This window comes from Aulonocara sp. 'chitande type north' Nkhata Bay, linkage group LG11, assembly GCF_057382095.1.
Source record: "Aulonocara sp. 'chitande type north' Nkhata Bay isolate Kocher_YH1m ecotype deep benthic linkage group LG11, A_spYH_male_GT1.1, whole genome shotgun sequence".
Lineage (NCBI taxonomy): Eukaryota > Metazoa > Chordata > Actinopteri > Cichliformes > Cichlidae > Aulonocara > Aulonocara sp. 'chitande type north' Nkhata Bay.
The window spans coordinates 19345477-19362359 of NC_141354.1; the positions used below are offsets into that span (position 1 = coordinate 19345477).

General features: G+C 40.9%; 1 protein-coding gene across 4 annotated transcripts in view; it reads right to left on the reverse strand.

Annotated features, from left to right (window-relative positions):
- Positions 1–5122: 5122 nt before the first annotated feature.
- The window catches only part of ptprub (protein tyrosine phosphatase receptor type Ub), a 203580-nt gene continuing 191819 nt past the window's right edge, over positions 5123–16883 (reverse strand). For all 4 annotated transcript variants that reach the window (XM_086310943.1, XM_086310942.1, XM_086310941.1 and 1 more), the window contains 4 exons: positions 15829–15954; positions 13619–13776; positions 7767–7902; positions 5123–7660 (listed from right to left, as the gene is read on the reverse strand). In XM_086310943.1, the coding sequence (XP_086167069.1) occupies positions 7598–7660; positions 7767–7902; positions 13619–13776; positions 15829–15954 (483 nt within the window). In that variant the 3' untranslated portion in view covers positions 5123–7597. The remainder of the gene's footprint in view (positions 7661–7766; positions 7903–13618; positions 13777–15828; positions 15955–16883) is intronic.

Sequence of the window (16883 nt, forward strand, 5' to 3'; positions counted from 1 at the left end):
ATACTCATCCAACTTGCAGACCACCACAGCAGATTTTAAAAAGATTGAATGTGTGCAGATGCGTTGGACTGCAGCCTCAGATTTATAATGTCAGCTGGTAATTATGTGACAACGCATTTAAGATCAAGTTACACAGAAACATGAAAGTAATGTCAGTGTAACAAATTACTTTCTGCCTGGAGCAAAAAGTTACATAATACAAAAATTTACTTTAAAATAAGTTGTTTTGTTTTTTTTACAAAAAAGGGGAACAAAGTAATGAGTAATAAATTACTTTTTTGACAACCCCAACACTGTTCTAGACAACATGTGCTTCATCTTTGTACAGAAAATACATAGTTATGTTTAACGTTTAGCTCAGTGTGTGTTTTTCTGTGTGTGTGTGTAATATACAGAAAACAATCCTCTCTATAAAAAAAGAGCATGCAGGCAGTGTGGGAGTGCGCAACTATTCTCCACAGGATAAGGTGCTAAATGAAATGTAGACATTGTGAATGACGCTACATAGGTGTGAAAGACAAAGTACTCTGGGAAGTAATAGCGTTCTGGGCCATGTTTCCATTCAGGATGCAGACAACATTTTTTCACATAGCATGGCATTACTCAGCCCTGGCAGAAAGAAGATCAGTTGCCGCTATGGGGCTTCGTGAACCGGTGAACGTAGGGCTCCAGGGATGACAGAGTGGGGGAGGACTGGGGTTAATGCGGCCTGCAGTCGGGGACGTCTGGTGTGGAACAGAGATGGGAGAGCAGAGGACAACTGTGTTCTCCCTGAGGTTAATATAGTATTATCAGCTGCACAACTGTCCTCTCATAGCCGCATCTATTTCAACAACTGCTGGAGGAAAGAAGGGGGCAGGAGGCGGGGGGATGAAGACAGAGAAAGATAAGAGAAGAAGCGACAAGAGAGAGAAGAAGGGCAAAAAAGGATGAGTGAGAAAAAAAACTTAGAAAACAAAGACAAAATAGATATTCTCAAGAGTGGACAGGAAAGTTTGAAGGCCTTGAAAGTTGATAACAGATTTAATTCTTCTCATATTATTTAATTTTAATGGCATAAAAAACACCATAAAACCCCAAAACAATAAAACGAAAACAAAACAAAAACACTAAGATGTCAAAAAATAGGAAATCAAATCTAATCATTCTCAACGGGGGACATGTAATATGCAGGAGCTCCTATGCCTGAATATGTTTTATAACTTAAAAGCAATAAAAGGTAATTCCATACTTTATTGACTTGAGTATACTCCCAGTGTTTGTTCCCTGCCTTTAGATGAAATCACAAAGACTCCTGCTCTTTCTTTAAGTTTGTCAAGGATCACAATGGAGTATGATTGATGCTAGTCGTCGCTTGTGGCCCCATTTTTCTGCTCTAAATAAACTGAAGGATAAATCCAGTTGCTAAGCCAGTCCCTCTAAGGGCTGACCTTTTGATAAGCTCATCTCTCAAATTTATGGCAGCTCGGAGAAGCATTATTGCCACAACCTAGAAATGGCTCATGTTGACATAAGATCGTTTACAAGCTTCTCCCCAGAAACCTCAAGGCTCAACATCTCTATATGTGTACTAACAACGAGAGATTATCCTTGGAGCAAAATAACTTCAGCCTCTGCTTCACCTGAGATTGTGTTGTTATCGAGAGAGTGCACGGTGGCAGAGACGGATTTTGTGTACACAATCCTGATATTTCATCACCACAACTTCCCAAACTTTTTTTTTTGTCTCTCTCTGGATTATCCAACTTCTCTATCGCCTGCCGTGTTCATCCCCCTCCTCCAGCTTAATTCAGCTGTTGAACTCAACCCCACAAATGACACAAGTCAGAGGATCCAAAGTTAAAGGTGGCCGGTGTTGGTGGTGGCGGCAAGCTACTGTTGTGCTACCCAACAGCGAAAGGCGAGCGTGATAAAGAGGAAAGGGACGGCTGGATCACTCATGTGTCCTCTGATTCTGGTTATCTGTCTCAGGCTCCTTGTTTGCTTGCATGATCCAGGCTGGAACCATCAGAAGCTTCCTCTCTTCCCCTTGTTCATGTCAACCATGACTTTCACTGAACTCGGAGCACACTGTTGAGATAAGGGCTCCAATCAGACTGACTGTGGCAATGGAACCGGTGAGAAAACATGGTGGACGGAGCCATCTGGCTGGCTCTTCTCGCTGTCCTCGCTCTGCTGAGCACAAAGCTGAACCACCTGTCTTGTCTGCTGCACTCTATAGCAGAAGCCAAGTACCACCAGGATGGTAGAACAAGATAGTGTGGATATGGTGTGTATTTGTTTAGTTGTGTGTTTATAGTATAAAAAAAAATGCTCAGAAAGAGAAGAATGGCTTTACTCAGTGGACTGGACTTTGTTTAAGTCTCTATTGGTCCTAAGGAATCATATAATACATCCCCAGACATACACCAGATATTTATCCCACTTTCTAAAAGCCTGCAACTTTATTTTCATGCCATCTTCTCTATCGACTTATTGACTGAGGCTTGGGCAAGGTCACCCGCAGAAGCTTCTGTGACAATATTCTCCCAGAGAATATTGGATTTTATCTGCATCTATTAGCAAAGCATTTGGCATGAAAGAAGAATCATTAAACATTTAGTAAGATACACCACTGTGCTTTGAAGAATAGCATTCTGCCGATGTTAAAACCCGGATCATGTCTCTGTAGCTATTAGGAAACGAGTGAGCATGTTTTTGAGTCCCAGACATTGCTTCTTTTTACAGTTGCAAGACTGTAAAAGTCACAAAACTATGAATAATTTATATTTACTGTGCAAAAGGTCTTGCTTGGAAAATTGGAAATAGGTGCAGCAATTTACTGAAACATGCAACCATTTATGGAAATACAGTATATAAGGGGGGGGGGGGGGGGGGGGGGGGATGGGGTTTGTACAGTTGCAATGACCTTGAAAATCGATATATGATACGACCACCTTCATTCTATTGTTTTGAACCTTCACACGACCTTTACTATCTCAGACAAGCTTTCTTGTAGTTTAAGTAGTCTTCAGGAATACTTCATCAAATCTCTTGAAGGACACTGAAGCTATTCCTTGGATGTTGGCTGCCTCTGTGCTCTCTGTCAAGATGATTTGGACTCTGTCTTTATAGGTATTAATAGAGTAATAACACTGCATTAACATTGTGTTTGGGATCGTTTTCATGCTGATAAATGACGTCACTGCCATCCAGATGCTTTTCTGATTGCATGCTGGATCTACGTTCCTTTTCGGCAACGAGTTTGACAAGATTCCCAACACCAACGTTTGGAATACAGCCATACACCATGACAGAGCCTCCACCATGTTTTACTGATGGATGTAAACACTGACCTCCTCTGTATATGTTGATGATAATTTGAACCAAAAGTTTCAAATTTTACAATAAGACCTGTTGCTACTTATTTTCAGTGCAGCTCTTGTGTAATGTGGCATACTGCACCTGCTTCCCTTCCTTAAGAATGGATTTCTAATGAGCAGATGGATAAACTCAAGGACCTGATGCATACTCTGGTCTTTACTGGTATGCTGTAGATACTAAAGCTATCTGCTGCATATTGTTTATATGCTGTGGATAGTTTTTTAGCCATGCACCTTCTTCCTCTGTCCTCCATTTGTCCAGTTTTCTCACATTTTTAAGGACAAACTGAACACCATGCTTTTAACTAATAGCACTTTTCGAATCACCTTATAAGTGCAAATAAATTTTTTTTATATTATACGTTTATGTTAAACTCTGTTATATTTGGTGTAATACAAGGATTGGACTAAAAATGAGTGAAAAGGCGGCCAACTTTAAAAGAAAACCTGAATGAATATTGCTTAAGACCACTTAAAAGTAACAGCTTGGCTCCTTGGAAGCAAAATATAAAAATATGAGGGGGACACTCAAGACTTTGCACAATATTGTATTGTCTATCCAAATACCTTGAAGTATATTTGTTTTAAAACTTCCATTAACAATAACATTAATCATACCTGATCAAATTACTAGATAATTTTTCAGCTTTCTCCGTTATATCAGCCAATAACAGAAGCTGTCGGAAGTCACAGCCGTTTTATAGAAAGATATCCGAGTGTATGTGGTGAGACTCAACAGGGAGACTGAGGAGAAGCCGACATCTATCGAGCCCATCAGTGACAGAATATAAGACAGGATGCTCCAAAGAGAGAGAAAAGACAAAGCCCTGTTGGATCCTGGCAAAGTGATAAGGGCCTTGACCACGACAGTCATTACACCATCAGAATTAAATGATAAGATTCCAATTACCAGCTAATTTAAACCGCCGGTCAAATATGAGAAATAAAAGATGGAAAAAAGGATTTTATGTTGTAATGGCTTTCTGCAGGTGAAAAGGGAAATTGAGAAAATCTTGCAGATATTAAATAGGGTGGTATAAATGACCTGCCTCCATAAAAATAGCTCATTGCCTCATTAATCTACAAGGTATTCCTGCCCTTTTCACCAACATGACTAGTGGAAAAGTACCAACTTAGGAATACTTAAATATACTGACGCACTCCTTTAAAGTTTGTTTTTGCAGCTTAATCAATCTATGAGAAAATAAAGGCAAGTCTGCACAGCCTACATTGTCCTCATCCGAACAGTAGGGGGTCTTGTACTCTAATTAATCTGACTAGTCTCTCTGCTGAAGACTGGATCAGTTTGCAGGACTGCTGCATTATTCAACGTAGCCACGGGGTAAGAGAGGAAGTCTGTGGTCTGGAGTCACCTTACTCTGAGCTAAGGAGCAAAGCAAGAGATGGAGAAAACGATGAGGAAAAGACATCGAAAGTAATGGAAAATGAGCAGGGTGCGGTGGAGGGGTATGATTAAAAGAGATAGGGAAAAGAAACAGGGTGAGGGATCAGAAAGGCGGGTCAGATCAAATGGTCAATGCGGTTCAGGGTGACGGGAAAATGTTAAAAGATCACATCCGCATGAGAAACCGCAGGTGGGTCAGAGGGGATATAGACAGAAAGTCCATCTTTTGCCATCAGGTCTGCGCTTCTGTTGACAATCCGATCATGAAACCACGTTGTGTGTTGGGGTTTTTCAGCCGTGTATGTATTTGGTACAGAACATCCAATAAAGGCTGCGACAACGTCTTTTTTCCCCCCATTGTTCATTTATTGTTAATCGTTGGTATCGCTCAAAAGAAAGATCTTTCTACCCCGATATACATCTCTCTTCTTATTTTCTTTCATTAAATACACACCATGTCCCCACAAATACAATGATCAAAAACACAGTAGTCATGTACTGTTGGTTCATACAGAAAACAACAAGTGAAATCAAACATCCTGTGTTGGCAGTTGTCACTCAGAAATAGTCATAATAAAAAGCTTTGGAATGGTAAAAGTATAATGCACTCACAGTCGTGGCTAAAGGTTGAAACAAATCATATGGATCGGGTTATTCTGAAATCACTGAAATGAAATGCAAAGCTTAACGAGCGCCCGAACACGCCTCATGAGCCGCTTCGCTCGCAGCGCTGGGATGAACGCTCGTCGTTAAAAGTTCTGACAAAAACTCACAAAATGCTCATTTACAGCAACATTCAGCTTTATGGTTATGTTGTGGTTACTTACTATACGTCTTTACTCTGGGCAAACATATAATATATTATTCACATAACATAATATACATCTGTATATACATATTCCTTCCACCCTTAACAAAAAAAGTGTCCAGGCACTTCCTTCAGCAATCTTTTGCCAGATCACTGACTACAATGTAGCTACCTCATTCTTCTTCCTCATCACAAACAAGCTGCTCTATTTGAGAATCTGTGGGAGTCTGGTGATGTTTGTATACTGTTAGATTGCTCACATATTCTGGTTATCCCACCTGAACCAGAGTGTGAGCTGCAAACTAGCAGCAGGGTTGCCTTTCTCAGCTTCTGCAGGCTTCAAGCTGTCTCTCCTTGTTCATTAGGATATGTCCTGGAGTGATACCTTTACCACCCTCCCTGAAAACCTCTACTTAAAGGAGTCTCGGGAGATGTGTTGGCGCATAACATATTTTAAAAGGCCTATGTTTTAAAATATCTCTAATGGAGCTTATTAGAGATATTTTTGTGGCTATAACGCAAAAGTGATTTAAAAAAAAAAAAATCTCTTCCTCTGTGTAATGGGGTCTTTGCAAGAGCATGTTTCAAAGTTGTCTCTGATCATTATGTGTATCACAAATCCCAACCTGACTGCTTCTTACATTGATTCAGGCATGAAGAGTTCCAGTGCTCTCCAGGCCCTGGCCAACAGCTGAAAAAGAGTGGATTTTGTTTATCCATCAACTCTGCGGTAAGTCAGCAGCAGGGTATGTGGCCAACAGCTTCTTACTTTTACTACTTTTTTAAAACCACATTTCTGCAATCAAAAAAATATGTTCAGCAATGAGCGGTGACCCAAGATGGCACTCCCACCATCTACCCCATCTTAGTGCCCCCTACCCCCGATTTTCTTTTTGCTTTTCTTAGACTTTTTTTGTTTTTACAGCACAACCAAACGCCTCGGACAATGAATGAGTAGAAGAGGTGCAGACTGAGACCTGTGTGACCGCACCAGTTCAGACACTTCACCACAGCATTAATGGCGCATCATTTTTCACACCAACACTGTGGCATCTCGATGCCTTTCAAACAGCTTTCGCCATCCTCTCCTTTTGCTGTCTTCGGTGAGTATAAAGTACAAACAATCACTTCGGAGCGAGAACATTAGCTGATGCAGTACATAGTGTTTGTTTGTAGGCATATATCAAGATGAAGCAGTAGAACAAAGCAAAGGATTCAAGTCAGTCAGTGGGATTGGCACCGTGACAGTAACGAGACAGGAATCTCCCTCGGTGGCACCAGGCTCAGTGCCAGTAACGCCCACCTGTAGCACACATGGTAATCCAGCACAAACATTATGGGAAAATACAACACATTGCACTACTGTACAGTTTCTGCATCAATACTGTTGAATACTGGGCTGGTCTGCTTTACAATATAGGTCTCTTAAAATCTCTTGTTCTTGTTTTCTACCCCAGGTGAAAAACTTTATCGATTTATTTGGTGGTTTCAATAAATCTGTCCTATCATTAGAGAATAAGGCAGTTTATGGTATGGTAGATAAGTCATGCCACGAGCACAGTGGACCGTTATTTTATGTAGCTCTTCCACGTTTAAATAATGCTGCTGTAACTCCAGAATTAGATCCAGCGTCTTCGGTTTGTACGAATGAAATGATGAAACACAGCCAAGGTGACCCTTGCTTTGAAGAGAGAGGTCCACATTGCAGCTCCAAATATTGTTTTGCTGCTACAGAAACCCTTAGCACATACAAGATGTAGTCCAAGAGGCAAATAGGACCGAGAAAAGCACAAAAAAAAAAATATCAAAAGAGATAAACATCACCAACAAGGAGGAAATCACAGCTGTACATTAAAGGTTAAAAGTCAGAACCTTGACCATGTTTTTTTTCTTTGCTCTCGTTCCTCTGCAGTCCTTTCAAAGCCAACTTCACAGGTCCAAACATTTAAGTAGATGGGGGGTCACCGGGTGACCTTTGTCTCCAGCGCGTGGGAATTTGCTGCTGTCGTAAACGTTTAGTTGCTATCTGCCTTCAAAGCAGTCCAAGTACTCAAGGACAAGGTCATAGCAAAATCGATACTGGTCCTAAAGAAACAAAAAGGAAAAACACAAAACTAGAGTCAAAAATCTCAAATGTATTGAATTTGGGTTTTTTTTCAATTAGTTTACAGACTAGACTAAACTTCCATACCAGAGACTCGACCATGTTGGGTTTGCAGTTGCGTAGAGTTTTGACAGCATAGAATACGTCTACCATGTTCTGATACTGGATCATCTCGATGAGGATGTTGCAGGCACAGAAGGTCCCACTACGGCCACCACCATTGCTGTGGAAGAGAATACATTGTCTAATAACTATTACACAGTACAGGCATAAATCAATGCTGCTACTGTACCTATCCAAAGGTATTCATGTGTATATGGACAGTACTCAATGCTCTCTGCCAGATCTGTTCAATCGCTTCATGATTTGGACTAGTTAGAGAAGTTACACAATGCAAACACTGCAGATACTAAGGTAATGAGAGATGATGAACACATGGATCCTTTGCTGCTCATTCCTCCTTTTGAAAGGCAAAGCCATCAATGTACACAAGCAGCATAGCAGCCCTCTCTGGCTGCGCTGATTAAAGCTGTGCTTGTGGATATGGTTAATGTTCAGATGTTACATTTATGGTTCAGTCCATAGTGCTATGGATAGATGCTGCTGTAACTCCTCTTTACTGCTCTAATGGACATTACCCAGAAAGCTCTGCTACAGTTTATGTCAGAGATAACAGTAGCAATTTTAGAGACTTCAGTGCAATAGCACAAACAATCATAAAGAGTCAAAGCCGGACAAAACAAACCAAAAACAAGAAGCTTCTGACAAAAAGCATAACCAGGCTAATCTACAGCAGTGTTTCCTTTCTTCCATTTATCTATTCATCTTCTACAGCTTATCCAGGGTCGGGTCACAGCCAAGTCCAGACCTCCTTCTCCAACTTCGCCAACTCCAGCTTATCCAGTCAACGTAAAGACGTAAACACCCTGACAAGATGAAGATGCAAACTCGCCGCATGTTCCGGGCCTATCCAGAAAACCCAGCCAAGGAAACATCCTAATCAGATGCCTGAGCCACCTCGTTTGGATCAGCTCTACACTGAGTTCCTCTTCTGAGCACAGCCACCGTTTGAAGAAAGGGTTTGTTTCTGCAGTGTCATTCTTTCTGTCATCACTCAGAACTTTGTGATAAGAGGTGAACATAGGGATGTAGAATAACCAGTAAATTGATAGCGATGTTTTTATAGACGTGTCAGCATCACTGCAGATGCTGCACCAGTCTGTCTGTTCACTCTTTCACTCCCCTCCCCTAACTCATAAACAAAAGCAGCTTGTCCCTCAGACTAGAAGGTGCTAATGGTCATTCTGACCACTGCACAACTGTGAGCTGCTCCAGTGCAAGCAGGAAGTCATCACCTGGTGATGGCAAAGGAACCACATCATCTGCAAAAAACAGCGATAAGACTCTGAGAGTGGCATCCTTCTAGCACTTGGCTCCACCTAGAAATTCTGTCCGTAAAGATCACAAACAGAATCAGCCTTGCCCACCATCCGCCAGGGAAAAGTCTGACTTATTGCCGGCAACGATAACCAGGTTCTTACTGTAGTTGACATGGACCGAAAGGCATGTAACAATGTGACAGTAAGCGGTCAAATGCCTTCTCCAAGTCCACAAACCACATGTACACTGGTGGCTCAAACACCCAAACATACTGAAATATTCTTAAGAGGATAAAGAGCTGGTCCAGCGTTCCACAGCCAGGATGAAAACCACATTGTTCCTCCTTAATCCGAGGTTTGACCAACACAGAGTTATCATAGTTTTGTAATTTTTCAAAGTCTAGTTTTTATTTTACTGAAATATTTTTTCACATCTGGTTTCAGTTTTTAGTTTAGTTTTAGTTACCTATTATAATGTTGGACCAACTGGCATATTTATTCTCAATCTAGCGTTTCCCAGGGTGTGAATAAATATGGAGAGATAAGAACATCACCCTCGAAGTAAAACTCACGGCTTTTGCATGCAGCACACATTTCAGTTTTCCTCTACTTGGACGCTCACAGCTGACCTATAGAGGAAGTTCAGTGCAATGCTTATAAAAATGCACGGCATCAATGACTCTGTCGAGGCAGTACAAAAGATTATAATATAAAACACAGTGTTGATAATATCCAAGGATGGTTTGGGGTTGCCTCTGGCACAAAACAAGTGCAGGCTAAAAACTGTCTGAGATGGTAAAAGTTGGCCACTCATGTGCCTGCTGTGCTGCCCTGTTACTAATGTCGTGATAATGAAGATCCAAAGATCTTTCAGTACATACATGACCACCAACACAATCGCAGTGTCGGGTCATGCAATCATTTAATGATCCCAGCAGCTGTCTCAATTAATACTAGCTGCTGATGGTAAGACGACTGGTTGATTTAGTTCATCAAGATATTATTTCTTTCTCCAAAAAGTACAGATTGTTCCTGAGCACAGGTAAAGGTGCCTGTGGTCAAAGCAGCCGCAGTCTATTTATAATACATACTATATCATACAATATATGGTCCAGAGGGAATGGAAAAACTTAATTAAAGTTAATGCAAGCTGACGAGTGTGAGGGGAAAATAACAAATGGGCAGACAAACTGTCAACACAGAAATTTCTACCATGACCCTTCTGGGGCTGTGTAACATTACCATTGCATAATCCTGATATTTAGTAGCTGTTAGCAGTTTCGTGTAATATTTTATTTGAGTTAATAAAAAAGCTAAAGTTTGTTTTTCTTGTGTCAAAGAAAAGAAACATAATACTAAATAACAGTTGTATAACCGTGTAACAGACTGGGTTGGAATCAGTAGTGAGCAAAGAATAGGTGGTTTGTGGGAAGAATGCAAGTCAGAGTTGCTTTGGGTCATCGTGGCTCAAGAGTTGGAAGTTCGCCTTGTAATCGGAAGGTTGCCGGTTCGAGCCCCGGCTTGGACAGTCTCGGTCGTTGTGTCCTTGGGCAAGACACTTCACCCGTTGCCTACTGGTGGTGGTCAGAGGGCCCGGTGGCGCCAGTGTCCGGCAGCCTCGCCTCTGTCAGTGCGCCCCAGGGTGGCTGTGGCTACAATGTAGCTTACCATCACCAGTGTGTGAATGTGTGCGTGAATGGGTGGCTGGTTGTGTAAAGCGCTTTGGGGTCCTTAGGGACTAGTAAAGCGCTATACAAATACAGGCCATTAACCATTTACCGTGGTGCAGTATTTTCTTTCTAAACTACCGGTTTATGTTAGGAGTAGGAGGCCCAAGTGAACGTAAAACATGAAATGAGAGCATTATCGAAGAAAAAAAAGAGGCTTCGTGGCTGTTTTCGCTCATGGGACACTACTGCATAATTTAACAAAGTGTATGCCATGAAATAAACATTTCTTGAAATGGAATATAAAAATTTGGCAAGTGATTGACAAAAAAAGTTCAAGCCTTCTTCATTAATGCATCAAATTAGTTTGATCCTTTGATATAATTTGCAATCTATAATATATACTTAGTCATCCTATTAGTGTAGCACTGTGTGCAGTCAAACTGACCACATTAGCTCAGACTGAAATACAGCACCAATAAATGGTTGGATATTTGTACATAAACATTTTTGATTCCCAAAAGGTATCTGATTGCCGTTGGTGGCCTACTTTTTCCCTTGCACCACTACGAGAGCGACATTTGTGATTCTGAGTGGAATGTTTCAACAGCTACCAAATGGATTGTCATTAAAGCAAGTGCCAACATTCAGGGTGCTTTTTTTCTTATCTGAAACCCTCAATAGGACAGTTTTAGTATATATAACATTTTCTAAGACTTTATATTTTGATGGTGATCACCCTCAAGTGCCCTGAGGCGACAGTTGTTGTGATTTGATGTTATATAAATAAAATTAAAATTGAACTGATCACGGCTGATGTTACTGGCTAAATATCAGGATCATAGGAAGAATAAAACATAGATGCTGTTTCCTGGTCAAATGCAGAAGTGCCTGGAAGGTTTTATTCCATCCAAAAGAAACCAGAGGGCGATAGCTGTGGCTGCAAAATCACTCCCAGTCTCTTAGAAGTTGAGGCAAAAACAGCTTTCTGACTCAGCCTCTTTACACACTTTACTGCTGATTTTATGGTTTCAGTCCCTCATTTCGGGTCACACACAAAAAACCCTCACTGGCTAACAAGCTTCAGCCACAAGTCTTCAGCCCCACTGAGTGTGCATTTTAACATTTTGCAACTAAGAAGGTAATGGTGGAAAAATCCATCTCAAGACTTCAAAATGGGACTTTAGAAACTATGGTGATGTAATTGTAGCTACATCCATTTTTCATACTGTCTGTGATCAGCATGTTAGCTTTATCACGGTGAACGTGCTAGCATGCTTAGACTGTTAGCACCGCTTTAGACTAATACCTTTATTATGAGTTTAATTAACATATGGTGGGCAGTGGGTGCATGTGCAGTACTGTACAGAAGATCCATCCCCCATTTCTTTGTATTATGCTACAGGAGCAGTGATTTCTTGAAAGATGCAAACATAGATTGAAATACAGTGCATGAAGCAAAAACAGAGTTTTTACAGGCAGCTTGAAAGTCAGTATTTGCTACGGCCTCCTTTATTCTTTAACACAGCCTGAACTTTCTTGGGTAGCTTTCTTGTAATTTCTGTAAGTAGTCAGGAATAGTTCTCCAGGCTTTTTGAAGAACATTCAAAGCTCTTCTTTGTGTTGATGTTGGCTGCCTTTTGTTCTGTTCTCCATCAAGATGATCCCACACTGCTTCCAGTGTGGGATCATTTCCAGGCTGGAAAATTAAGCTAGCAACAAAGTGCTAAAACATACAATTTAAATCTGGCATATTGACTCTTGGCTGAGTTGTCACACATAACAGTCAGAAAAAAACTATTTATCTTACGAGACTACTTTAACAGATAACAAGATAAAAATCTGGATCCTTGGAAGCAAAATACAAGGAAATGATAGGAGGCTCAAGACTTTTCCGCAGTACGGCATATATATATTATCTATATGTACTCGTCTTATTTTTCCAGTATGAAATACATGTTTAACTGAATTCTGGAAAACAATAGTAGAGTGTAAGCAGAAAACAAACAGTAATCTGATGACCCTGTATCTGAATTCCTATCTATCTCATAAAAACAGCATTTGTTTAAATTGAAACACAATATGAATATAAAATATTTATACAACATAAGAAGAGCTATATGAGAAACACTGTAAGTAGTTTGAAATTGAGAAATAACACAATAGTGTGGCATTTTTGCCTTGTATACTCGCCCGGTCATCATAAATGTAAAACGCTATCAATAAGCTGATGAAGGACAAGCCACTTCCTCTCTCCTGAGACAAACGCAGCCAGGTGGGCCTGGGAGATTCTGCAGTGTATAGAAGCAATATTAAGGCAATCAATCGTCGTCAGTGCTCTGGCAGTGCTGGATTTAGTGTAGTGAGAACCGTCGCATTCTGTATTAAGCTATAATTGATTTGATCTCCATAATCTCTTTCCTGGTTGTCGTGGGTAACACTGTGTGACAGCACTGAGTGATGTGCTTCTGGATGGGGGCGGTGGGGATGAGCGTGTGATGGGTTGGCAATGAGCTGGACGGCCCATTCATATTCATCAGCAGGGTGTGCTCTCCGGGGCTTTAGGACAACACAGACGCATATAACACCACTGACTTCACAGCACAGCACGGCGCAATTTGATTTTCTACAATATAAATACTGCCATGACAAATCACGCTGCATCTCACTGTGCCAAATCGCACATAACGACACAAAAACAAGGCAAGAATCGGTTGCCAATTTTACATTTCCTATGTTTTTTCATATACTTTTGCGACATCTCCCACCAAGAAAACGGTGTCGGCTTAAAATGCAGTCTTCAACAGCAGCAAGAGCTTTTCAGAAATAAAATGGGCACATTACTGCCTTCTGTATCAATCTGCGTGACGCATGCTGCTAAAACATTACTCACAGGCAGTGCACAACTGTGCGTCCTTCTCCACACTCCCTTTGCCACTTGTGCACTTGAGCCAGCAGGTTGAGGAAAGCCTTCTTGGAGTCTGGAACGTCGCGATATGCCGACCAGCGCAGAAACTGGAACTGACACATCACCAGCTGGCCCTCTTGGAGCTTCAGATACAAGAGAAAGCACACAATTTATTTATTCTATTTATCCCCTTCGTATATTTTATTTATATTGTCTCTGTATTTATATATATGTGTGTGTGTATAACTCTGTAACTTCTGTCGGTGCTGTGCTTTTTTGGAAATCGAATTTCCCAGAGGAACCCACCCGAGGGATTAATAAAGTTCTATCTTATCTTATCTTATCTTATCTTACAACACACATATCTGACACCATTGTTCTCTTTTGCTGAATATATGTATGCATGTGGCAAATAAATTGTTCTGGGTGTTTCTGTACATCTTGTGTGGTAGCCAGTTAGAAGCTACTTTTGAGTGCTCCCCAGGCTGTGTGTTGGCATTCGGCGCTGTGCTCACTCAGCAGCCTGACTTTGAGATATATGGGTCTGTGGGAGTAAGAGGGGCCCGCGCTGTGTCTGAAAGAGGTCCCTGTGTGTTCATAACCTTGTCCTGTAGAATCTCACCCAATACTTAAGGACCAGCGGAGAACTGTAAGTCATGCAAATTGGGCCGGCAAAGACACCGACGATGCATGGAGGAATTGCCTCAGTGGAAGCGGGATTTACACAGTGTGCTCTTTTTTGTACAAACCACATATCCGTACATATGCTTACAATGCACTTCCTTTGACTTTTACTCACTACCCTTGTATATCATTGTCAGGCAAAGGAAATCTACTCACTAATGCACAGAGAGGGGCTGAGTGAGGGAGAGGTGTGCGTTATTTTTGTGTGATTGTATTCCTTCCATGCTGTGTTAAGTTGCCCTCTCCCTGACTGTGATGTGCGCTGAGTAGAAAAGAGGTGCCATAGATAGAGAGGGGAATGACGGGGGCAGTCGACACAGGAGGTGAGGATGCCAATCAAGACAGGAAGTTCTGGGCACCGCTTGTCGTGCTGCTTTTAATGGCATAGGGGAAACGCCTTGCATACAGATTTCTTTAGTAATTGGTTGATTTTGATCCTGAGCAGAATGCAAGCATGTGCGTATGTAAATTCCTGAGCATAAAACACGCATAACTACATATAAACAAACCAAACAGCCAACACAGTGAAGTGAAAATGTTCTAGTCCTACATATAAAACACATTTGGGAATTCTCTTCAGCTGAGGAAAGACCAAACTAACATTCCACTGTGCTTCCTCGACTATGACAGAACCACTGGTGCCTTCTTATTTTTTTTGTTTCTAGCCTATTTTCAGAGCTCTACCTAACGCTGCACTGTTTAAAAGGTGTGACGAGGTTTATGAGCAATTCAAAAGAAAATCTTCTTTGCTGCCGAAAAGAGTAGACGGCAACTGAAAATATGGCAGGCATCACAATGATGAAAGGTTCCTTTTTAGTATGCCAACGCGCGCATAAGCGAGGGAAGACACCTATCTAGGTAATAACAAGAAGAAATTGAAAAAGCGAAAGACTGACCTTTATGGCATGCATGTCAATGGCTTCCTCTTGCATGTTTTTCACGAAAAAGAAAATTCTTATAATAAAAATCATTCTCATGGGAATGTTTGATGGAAGCACTGGGGGCTCTGGTTCAATTTTCTGGACTGCTGAATATCAAAAGAATGTCCTTTGTAGTACGTATAATAAAGTCTATGAATAAAACTTCTACTCATCTGCCATTGTGCTCGATACAAATTTCCTGGCTCTCGTATAGAGTGTATTTTCTTAAGGGGACTTATTTGACAAACTCTTCTGTCCCATGAGGCGTAAACTAGTGAAGTGTTGCCGTGTTTGCATTAGTAACGCAAAAGCGCACACTATACAGAAATACAGTCTCATGTGAAACCCCGAGTTTCAGTTTGCATCCATAAAGGATATTGTAGAAAATGTTAGATGTATAACATTTATCTAAACCACCTGTAATACTTCTCTAGATTTTCAGGTGCACGTTAGAGGTGACGGCTCTGAATGTACTGCAGGTAAAACCTCCCGCTCATACATTTCTAAAGCAGTTTAACTTAATATTTGTGAAATATCATCGAGCTCAATAAAATGTCCTGCGCTGGCTGTTTTGGGATGACAATGACTCACCCTCGTGACGTTCTTGACTCGAAATAGACGAGTTATGACGTCCTCGTCCGCTGACATAGACAGGAACTCCACTTCCATTGGCCCGTACTGCTGTAAACCAGGCTCCGGCCAGTACTGGACACATGGCTGCACAAACAACATGGGCAGAGATGAGTTCATTAGTGATTGAGCTTGAAAGAAAATGCATTTTTATGTAGCTGTGGCCATAATACTTGTTCTTAGACCTCTGGATTATCAATTGCTGCTGGTGTTTATTAAAATAAAAGCAGCAGTTGGGTTACTGTGTGTTTTCATGGAATTTAAAAAGCCACACTAGTGTTAGTTAGAGAAGTTAGAGAAGCATTGCGAAGGGAGAGACCTAATGTGCTTTGAGAGATTTCAACAAGAGGGAGACAGAGCACCGCAGCCCAGCAAATGAACTCTATAACAGAGTTTATAACAAGATCAAAGAACAGCCAGAAAAAAACAGCACAGCACCTATTCTCCACTTAACATGTGTAAACCAACAGTAAAGATGAAATATTCAGAACATTTATTAACATTTTAGCAATGCTCGTCACGGCTTTGGAGGTTATACTGATAGTTTAACGCTTGAGGACAGTTTTTACAAACTGCATTTGGTAGCTTTCACATTTAGTCATAAAAATAATAAGTATCTCTGTCTTAGCATATATATTTATAAATCCAGTATTGTTTGGGCTCTACTTTCTTCCTTCTTCAATTTTTTCCATCTTAGACCAAACGCCTGTTTTTCAAGGATCTGATGCACTGTAATACATATTTCACAAAGTTAATATTTAAAGACGGACTGAAAACCTTGTAAATCTAATGCCTAAAGGACAGAAAGGAGAATGCGTGAGCTATTATCTTCAGTGCCTTTGGCTTTTACAGGTGAACTCTGCAACTCACTCCTTATTCATGCCCATATTCATTATGCAAGACTGTAAATACAAGGTACTATGAGACTATACACAAGTACTTTAAATTGTCCTTCTAGCAGTACTAATAATAAATTGATGAAGGCCAGCGTTACTTTGTGTTGCAGACTTATGTAT